At 34.0% G+C, this 10,399-nt stretch overlaps 1 protein-coding gene across 5 annotated transcripts in view; it reads right to left on the bottom strand.

The window, feature by feature from the left end:
• The window catches only part of NEK1 (NIMA-related kinase 1), a 204,946-nt gene that overhangs the window by 100,572 nt on the left and 93,975 nt on the right, over window positions 1-10,399 (bottom strand). For 3 of the 5 annotated variants that reach the window (XM_011959637.1, XM_011959632.1, XM_011959634.1), the window contains 3 exons: window positions 4,047-4,130; window positions 3,542-3,619; window positions 2,886-2,981 (listed from right to left, as the gene is read on the bottom strand). In XM_011959637.1, coding sequence (XP_011815027.1) covers window positions 2,886-2,981; window positions 3,542-3,619; window positions 4,047-4,130 — 258 coding nt within the window. Of the gene's footprint in view, window positions 1-2,885; window positions 2,982-3,541; window positions 3,620-4,046; window positions 4,131-4,565; window positions 4,650-10,399 lie in introns of all 5 variants that reach the window. The other 2 variants (XM_011959631.1, XM_011959633.1) reach the window with 1 other exon arrangement.

The following is a 10,399-nucleotide window of genomic DNA, read 5'->3' as shown; positions in this document are numbered from 1 at the left end:
AAAAAAAAAAAAAAAAAAATACAAGTCAAAATGACAATGAGATACCATCTCACCTCAGTCAAAATGGCTTTTATCAAAAGGACTGGCAATAACAAATACTGGCAAGGATGTGGAGAAAAGGGAAGCCTCTTATACTCGTACACTGTTGGTGGGAATGTAAACTACCATAGCCACTATGGAGAACTGTTTGGAGGTTCCTCAAAAAACTAAAAATAGAACTACCATACAATCTAGCAATCCCACTGCTAGATATATACCCAAAAGAAAAGAAAGCAGTATATCAGAGAGATCTGCACTCCCGTGTTTACTACAGCACTATTCACAATAGCCAAGATCTGGAGGCAACCTAATTGTCCATCAACAGGTGAATGGATAAAGAAAATTGTGGGACATATACACAATGGAGTATTCTTCAGCCATAAAATAGAATGAGATCCTGTCATTTGCAACAGTATGAATGGAAGTGGAGTTCTATTACGTTAAGTGAAATAAGCCTGGCACAGAAAGACAAATTTTGCATATTCTCACTTATTTGTGGAAACTAAAAGAAATAAAACAATTGAATTCATGGAAATGGAACATGATAGTTACCAAAAGCTGGAAAGGGTAGTGCATGAAAGTAAGAATGGTTAATGGGTACAAAAATTAGATAAAATGAATAAGATCCGGTATCTGGTAGCACCACAAGGTAAATATAGTCAACAATAATTTATCGTACATTTTAAAATAACTAAAAGAGTGTAATTGGATTGTTTGAAATGCAAAGAAAGGATAAATGCATGAGGTGATAGATACCTCATTTACCCTAATGTGATTAGTATGCATTTATGCCTGTATTAAAATATCTCATGTATCCCATAAATATATACATCTGCCATGTACCTACAAAAATTAAAAGTAAAAAAATTTTTTTTATAAGGCACAACTTACAGAAAGCAGGGGAAACAGCATAAGAAAAAGTCTTCAACATTGGGCAGATCCACGTTCAAATCTTTGTTCTGCCGTTAGTTGGAGATATTTTATATAGTTATTTTATCCTTTCTATATATGCTTTGTAAAGTTGTAAGGATTAAAAAAAAACAATATACAGTTAATCCTTGAACAACACAGGTTTGACCAGCACAAATCCACTTACAAATTTTTTTTCTGCCTCTGCCACCCAAGACAGCAAGACCAATCCTTTTACTCCTCCTTCCTCAGCCTGCTCTACCTGAAGATGAGGATGAAGACCTTTATGATGATCCACTTCCATTTAAAAATAGTAAATATACTTTCTCTTTCTTATGATTTTTTAAATAACATTTTTTCTTTAGCTTTGTTGTAAGAATACAGCATATAATTCATATAACATATAAAATATATGTTACTCTATGTTACTGGCAAGGCTTCCAGTCAACAGTAGGATATCAGTAGTAAAGTCTGTGGGGAGTCAAAAGTTATATGTGAATTTTTGACTGTGCAAGGGGCCAGTGCCCCAACCCCCATGTTGTTCATGGGCCAATAGTAGAGTGGTTATAATATGCCTGGCATACAATAAGCAATAAACTATAGGAACTGTTGTTACTATGATGTATATCACGACTATTTGCCAATGATCTAGTTGTAGGCTAAAACCCAGAAAATTACTTAAAATTGGCAGAATAGACAAACTCACTGGATAAGAGGATAAACAAAAATCCAAAATGTCTGCAAATATTAGCAATATTCTGTTAGGAAAAAAAACCTTTGAAGATTGAAATGGAATTATAAGCTATCTAGAAATAATCTTTATAAGAAATACAACAGATAAATGTGAAAATGATCAAAATTTGTGTAAGAGATATAAAAGAAACTGAGTAAATGTAGAAATATAACTTGTTTCTGTATATAAACTGTTATAACTATGTCAATTCTTCTTAACTTGTAGGTTTAATATAATACTAATCAAAATTACAACAGGATTGAAAAAAAAAAAAGAAACAAGAATTACCTTAAAAATTTATCTGGTAAAGAAAAAGAGAGTAAATAACTAAGAATAATAAGTGTAAAAAAAGAGAGTAAAGGGGAAATGAGGAAAGAATTCTATTAGAAATTCAAGCATACTGTAAATCTATAATTACTAATACAACGAGGTACTGGCAGAAAAGACAGAGTAACAGAACAAAGGAGAAAGGCCAAAGGAAAATATAGCTTGATACCTACTTGTTATAGATTCATTAACTGGTTTATATAAGAATTTAATAAATCTTACAAGTAGCATTATAAATCAGTGGCAGAAGGATGATGTAGTCATTAAATTAGGCTGGGATTTCGATAAGCTACTTGGCAACAGTAAATTAAAAATTTAAAAATAAAATAAGGGCCAGGCGTGGAGGCTCATGCCTGTGATCCCAGCACTTTGGGAGGCTAAGGCGGGTGGATCACAAGGTCAGGAGTTTGAGACCAGCCTGGCCAACATGGTGAAACCCTGTCTCTACTAAAAATACAAAAATTAGCCAGGCATGGTGGTACGCACCTGTAGTCCCAGCTACTTAGGAGGCTGAGGCAGAAGAATCGCTTGAACCCATGAGGCGGAGGTTGCAGTGAGCCGAGATCGTGTAACTGCACTTCAGCCTGGGTGACAGAGCGAGACTCCATCTCAAAAAATAATAATGATAAATAAATAAAATAAATTAGCTCTGACTTCAAATCAATCTCCCAAATAACTTCCACACCGATTATTCTTAAATGCGAGAGAGACAGAGAGAGAGACTGAGAGAGGTAATGAGAAAGGGCGAGAGAGAGAATGAGAATGAAAACACACACACACAAAAAAGCATTAGAAAATTATAATACTGATGTACTATCCAGGAAGAGTTATAAAAATGTTAATACAACCAGGATTAAGAATATGAGCTAAATCTTACATGCTCTTCCCACACTTTTTTTTCTCTCTCATAAGCTTCCTTTCTCTTTCGTTCTAGTTGTTCTTTCAGTACAGCAGCACGTGCATTTGCATAGGCCTAAAAATAAAAACAATTAACAAAATGAGTTACCAGAAAGAAGGGCACAGGTTTTTATTTTTTCTGGCCAGGTCTATGAAGATATTTACTTATTAGCCAAAAAAGAAGTGTGCACGTGGTCTTACAATAAAAATGTAAGCTCACTCTAAATCTCTAGCACCTAGAACCAGCCTTGACATACAGCAGATGTTCAATACATATTTGTTGAGTGAAAATAAAGGCAAAAAACGTAAAAATTTAAAACAATTATTATACATAGACTTCATTTACCTTCATGGGGATGTATATTTGCATATTTTTCATTTTTAAGGTTACCATTTTTTTCAAGATTACTTATATGATAGTTTCATGTATTTATGCCATGGTTTTATCTATTTTCATAAATACAATACAAAAAGAGAAAAATACTATTTTTAGAAACCAAAAAGTGGAGGAGAAAGATGAAAAAAAAATTAAAGGAAGAGAATAAAGTGATATAACTATGCAAAACTTAAGAACACAATGTTCTATCTCAGCTTCCAACTTTCTCTAAGAAAACCTGTATCATTTCTATTCTATACCTTCAGGGATTCGATTTTTTTGCGCCTCATGTCAGCCTCTTCACTTCCTTCTTGTCCTTCAGAACGATTAGCTTCTTTCTACAAAATAAGTAGATCATCAAATAGAGTGCAGAGTTCTGTGAAAGATAATGAATAAACTAAAATCTAAAAATATAAAACGGAAATCATTTAATGCTGTTAGTTTTCTCCTAAAGCTGTAACTGAACTCTCCACCACTATCAGCCTTTAAGAACAACGGAACAAAAACATAATGACATAAAATGCATTGTAATCCTCCCATGAATACTAGTTATATTTTCCTCTCAGAATTCCTCTGGAACAAATGGTCTTATCAATTTAATATCACATAAATAAGATTTACTTTATGTGTAGTTTTCTGATCTTTGAACTTCCACTATCGTCATCAGTTTTTGTTGTTGTTGTTGTTGTTAATGGCACAGCATTTTAAATGTTAATCTACTATGATATCATTCAATTTCTTCAAAAAAATAGCTTTTCAACCTACCTTTTCACCACGAAGTTTGGCTTTAATCTGTTGGCGTTCATTGAAATTCTGTAGTCTTATTTGCCTCAGTCTTGCCAGATAAACCTACAAAGAGGCAAAAACCCCAACACAATAATGTAAAGTAAAGCTATTGACATTTTTACTGCTAGATTTTTTTAAATTTAAGGAACAGTGTTAATTTGAACACAAGAAATAAAAGTTCTGAAATCCGGTTAATGGAAATGTAATATTAGCTTTCAAGTGTTTAATTAAGAACAATTTATTTCTGAAAAGAAAGAAATACATCATAAAATTAAATATTTTTAATTTAATCAAAAGAAAAGAAACTGAAATCATTATACTGAATAAGTTACGGGTCAAAATAATGACACAGAATGTCAGTCAAAAATATATTAACAGGTCCCTATAGACCTACAAAATCTTCAAATAATTGTTAAGAATTTAAACCATGCAAGAAAAGAAGGCAATAAATTCAAAAATGGCTATGTGATGGAGGTAGCGAACATGCGGGAAGCATACCTCTTCCTCTTTGTTTCTTGGCTTCCCTCCTCTTGAAGAGCTGGGCCTGCCTCCATACATAGCTGCCAGGTTTTGCAGGATTCCCTGTTTATCATTTAATGTACTAAGTTTAAAGAATGACTAAGGCTACATTATTATCTTACCAAGGAATATCCAGGTGCTACTTTATTTCTTTTGGCAAGTACTGACCATTTCTTGATGATAAACTGTGATAACAAACCCTGGTGTTTTCCTATGTCAACTTGAAATATATATTCAGTGAGAACAGAAGGAAGCAATTAAGCCCCAAACACAATTATTCAAAACAGAGACCAGCTATCTTTGTATTAGTCACTTAAGAGGGGTTTTGTTTTGTTTTGTTTTGCTTGTTTGTTTTAAATCATGGCTTTGGAGGTTAAAACCCCAATCCAAATTTTTCCTCTATAAACAGCCAATCCATTTCTACATATGTCTATACATATACTAAACACATACAAAATAAGATATTTGAGATCACTTTTTCTGAATTCAACAAGTCAGTTGTATATTAATTAAGAGATCTCAATCAAACTCTCTGCACTCAGGCATGTTCAGTTACTATACAGCAAACGGTCAAACCCAATCACAAACGGACTCATTTCTGAACATAGTTTATATACTTTCTCTTCCTTCAGCATACAAGCATGCTTCAAGTTCTTCTCTTAAAAAACCTCTTTAGTCCCACTTTCCTGTCAAATGTCTTTTTATTGGCTTATTGAATGTGTACTTTTTATATTCATCATCTCAATTTTCCTGCTTCCCAGTCATTTTTTTAGCTCACTACAATCTAGTTTCTGATCCTACTATGACTGAAAATTTTCTAAGGTCACCAATGACTTTCTACTTCACAAGCGAAATGAACCCTTTTGAGTGATTTTTGCATTTAACATTTCCACTGGAAACTATTTTTGACTGAATCCACTTAATTTATATATGTATTTTTTCTGTCATAACATAATACATACTCATTATAGAAAGTTTATTAAAAAATAAAATGTGAATCATTTGTAATTCTGCCATCTGAGAAACTTAAAATTTGAGGGTACTGTCTTTCAAATTTCCTTCTCTGCGTATGTATAATACATACATGTTTATTTTTATAAAACTGGTATTTTACTAGTTATCCAGACAATATTATATCCTGAATCTCTTCCCACATCCATTTAATAAACACTATTGTTAAGTGACTATATACCATTCACAACACTCCACTATACAAATGTTCTATAATGCACACATTTTGTAAAAGTCTGTATTCTCTTTCAGTATTTATAATGCCACTCTCTCTTGGGTTCTTCCAGTTGTCACTATTTTTCACAGGCTTTTCTCTCCTTGGCTTGTTGCTGAATGTCAATATTTTCTAGAGTTTCATTTTCTGGCCCTCCTTCTCTTCTCATCCCCAGGCTTTAACATATGCTGCCAGTTCCCAAACCTTGTAGCCCTTTTCTCTTTACAGCTTTCTGTATATGTTAAACTGACATCTGGGCAACTCTTTACGCAGCAAAGCTACCTCAGATAATTTATAAAACTGACTTTATCCTTCTTTTTACTATATAATCTTATTTCCAATTCAGTTATGGAACATGATCAAGTCACTCAAGTCAACAAACTAGGAATTACATTTGCCTCTTACCTACTATACTCAAATATGCCAAATTACCAATTCTATCTCCTAATAATTCTATAAATATCATTTCAGTTTTTGCCTTAGCTCAGCCTCTCTTCTTTTGACTCTTTTTTTTTTTTTTTTTTTGAGACGGAGTCTCGCTCTGTCGCCTGGGCTGGAGTGCAGTGGCCGGATCTCAGCTCACTGCAAGCTCCACCTCCTGGGTTTACGCCATTCTCCTGCCTCAGCCTCCCGAGTAGCTGGGACTACAGGCGCCCGCCACCTCGCCCGGCTAGTTTTTTGTATTTTTTTTTTTTAGTAGAGACGGGGTTTCACCATGTTAGCCAGGGTGGTCTTGATCTCCTGACCTCGTGATCCGCCCATCTCGGCCTCCCAAAGTGCTGGGATTACAGGCTTGAGCCACCGCGCCCGGCCTCTTTTGACTCTTAAATTGCTAAATGAGTTTCCCAACTTATCTTACCTCTAGTCTCACATCCCACAATTCCATTCTCTACAATGCACTGCTTTCTCTTTCACATCTAATCCCACACAAATCCTTCAATGGTTACTATTATCTTCAGACTTTAATTCACATCCTGTTGAATGGCAAATAGAGCCATTTGTGATCTAGCCATTTCAAGTCTCATCTCTGCCACTGCTCAGTCATAAATCCTACACTCTGGCTATGACAACTACTTGTGGTCTGTAGACTGTACCACGATCTCACTCATCCTCTTAAGATGGGTAACTCTACTCATCTTCCAAAACTCAAACCAAGTATCTCACCCCAGAAGCTTTTTCAAAGCCTTCTCTAGGGAGTTAAGTGTGCTTCCTTTGACCTTCCATACCATTTCTTTATAGATACCTTTCACAGTAGCACTCATTAGAGTGCATTATAATGGTGGAAGGGCAGTATATTTTAGTTAAGAACATGAAATACATACAGACTCTGAAATCTATTGTTGTCAACATCACATAAACACTGCTGATCTTAAACAAAACTGCTTAAACTTGTTGTTAAGTCTAGGCAGAAAAACATCTACTTCTCGGGTGTACCAGAGTAAAAAAGTATTACTGTAAGAGCATGCCTTGCCTTTCTTCTTTTGCAGCATGACAAAGGGCCTTTACTCACTCAGTTTCCTTCTCTCTTCAAGAAGGTCCTTGCAATAGCTTATCAGTATTTGAGCTTTTGAGATATATATAGGTCAAAGAGTTGGGGAAGTGAAGGAAAATAAGAAATAAGCAGCGCTGGGCAAAGATGTGAGATAAAGTCTGAAAAGGCATATGGGAGAATCTACAGAGTTAAGGGGAGTGGATGGTAGTGAATTGAGTATTGCTATAGAAGATAACTTTCTTTCATGAGATTTGAGAAATACAAGAATCTGAGTTACTCTGAAGTTTTAAAAACTCTTTAGTTTGAAATATTATAGATACACAGAAAGGTGAAAAAAATATACAGGGAGGTCCTGTGTGCCCCTTCACCCAGCCTTTCCCAAATTTCTCATCTTCCATAACTACATTATACCATCAAAATCAGGAAACTGACACTCACTCAAATTATAGACATAATCTTCTATTTGTGCCATGCATCTACACAATTTTGTCACTCATGTCATCTTATATTAATTCCACCCTAATCAAGACACTTAGCTGTATTATTACTGGAACACTTCATAGCCACATTCACTACCTCCATCCCTAACCCATCAACCACTAAACTGTTCTCCATCTTGATAATTATGTCATAATTTCTATGTAGACTCACACAGTATGTGTCCTTTAGAGACTGTTTTCACTCAATATAATTATATTTGGTCCATCCATGGTATTGCAATGCATCAATAGTTCATTCCTTTTCATTGCAAAGCAGTATTCCATGGGGGTGGATAGTGTTAAGATACAGTCTTTTCATTCATTCACCCATTAAAGGGTATCTGGGTAGTTTTAAGTTTTTTGCTATTACAAATAAAGTTTCTATGAATATTCATGAATGAGTTTCTAAGTGACAACAAGTTTTCTTTTCTCTGGAACATATGCACAAGAATGAAATTACTGGTTCTTGGTATGAAGTCCATTTTTAGTTTAAAAAGGAACTGTGAAACTATTGTGCACAATGACTGTATCATTTTACATTCCAAACAACAATGTATAGGTGACCAGTTTCTCCAAAACTTCATCAGCATTTGGTTTTATCACTATTTTTTTATTATAGCCATTTTGATAGGTGTGAAGTGATAACATCATTGTGGTTTAAGTCTGCATCTTCCAAATGATTTGGGTATCTTTTCATGTGTTACCTGCATCTGTATATCCTCTTTGGTGAAATGTTTTATAAATTTTCCTCATTTTCTAACTGGATCTTTTATGTTTAATGTTGAGTTTTGATGCTTCTTTGTATTTTCTAAGTATAAGCCCTTTGTTGGATAAGTGCTGTACAAATATTTCTCTCAATCTGTAATTTGTACTTTCTTCCTCTTAACAGGGTCTTCTGCAGAGCCAGATTTTAAAATTTTGATAAAGCCCGGTTTATTAACTTTTCCTTTTTTGGATTATGCTCTTGGTGTCAAGTCTAATAACTATTTGCCTAGTACTAGGTCCCAAAATTTTCTTCTCTTTTTACTAGAAGTTTTCTAGTTTCATATGAAAGCCCATGATCTGTTTTGAGGTAATTATTTTATATGGTTTGAGGTTTAGGTCAAGGTTGATAGAACTTACAGATGTCCAGTTCCTCCCACAATAATATTGAAAAGGTACTCCTCCTCCACTGAATTGCTTTTATGTATTTGTAAAGAATCAGTTAGGCATATATATTTGTATGCAACTATTCTTGGACTCTCCATACTGTTCTACTGATCTATGTGTCTATCTCTTTGCCACTACTACACTGTTTTGATTACTGTAGCTATAAGTTAGCCTTAACATCAGGAAGACTTATTCTTCCCAAGTTGTTCTTCTTAAAAATTGTTTTAGTTACTTTAAGGTCTTTCTCTTTCCATATAAATTTTAAAATAAGCCTGTCTACATTAAAAAATATTTTCTGAGATTTTAGTAAGGATTGCGTTAACTCTATAGATCAATTTCAGAATCGCCATTTTTACTACTGTGAGTCTTCCGATTCATAAACAATGTATCTCTCCAAGTATTTAGGTCTTCTTAGATTTTTTTTTCATCAGCATTTTGTCATTTAATTGCATTCAATATTGCATATGTTTTGTTAGAATTATTTTTCATATTCTTTGGAACAACTGTAAATGGCATCACATTTTTTTGTATCAGTTTCCACTTCTTCACTGTCAATATATATAAATTCAATTTATTTTTGTGTACTGATCTTGTATCCTGCAACTATAATGAATTCACTTTTTAGTTTCAGGAGTATTTTTGTAGAGTTCTTGGGATTTCCCATGCAGACAATCGTATCAACTCAAAATAGCAACAACTTTATCTTTTCAATTCTGTATGCCTCTTCTTTTTCTTGCTTTATTGCAGTAAGTACAACTTATAGTACAATGTCAAATACAAGTGGTAAAAGTTACATGCTTGCCTTTTCCCTAATTGTACACGGAAATCATTCAGTCTTCCATCTGTATAATATTAGATGCAGGGTTTTTGCAGATGCCTATTGTGAGGTTGAGAACATTCCCCTGTATTTCTAGTGTGCTGACAGTTATTATTTTTTTAAATCAGGAATGGGTGCTGAATTTTTTCAAAAGATTTTCTGTATCAATTGATGTAATCACATGAATTTCCTTTGTTAGCCTGTTGATATGGTGAATCACATTGATTTTTTCATACTGTAAAATACTTGTACATCTAGACTAAATTCCACTTGGTTGGGGCTGGATATAACTTACTAAAATTTTATTGAGGATTTTTGTATTTAACTTCATCAAAGATACTGCTCTGTAGTTTGCTTTTCTGTGCGGTCTTTGGTTATGGTATTAGGGTAATACAGTCTCAAAATGAGTTGATTGGTATTCACTCCACTACTACCTCTGGGAACAGATTGTAGTGTTGTATCAAATTGGTACTAATTCTTCTTTGAATGTTTGGTAAAATTTTCCAGTGAAACTATCTAGGCCCAGAGATCTTCAATAGCTTTTGAATCACGAATTCAACTTTTAAAACAGTTATAGGACAATTTACGATATCTGTTTCAACTTGGCTAAGTTTTGTTAGTCTATGATTTTTATAGGATTGGTTCATCTCT

This window comes from Colobus angolensis, unplaced genomic scaffold (assembly GCF_000951035.1).
Source record: "Colobus angolensis palliatus isolate OR3802 unplaced genomic scaffold, Cang.pa_1.0 Scaffold5, whole genome shotgun sequence".
NCBI lineage: Eukaryota > Metazoa > Chordata > Mammalia > Primates > Cercopithecidae > Colobus > Colobus angolensis.
This window is presented reverse-complemented; position numbering and strand designations above follow the sequence as displayed.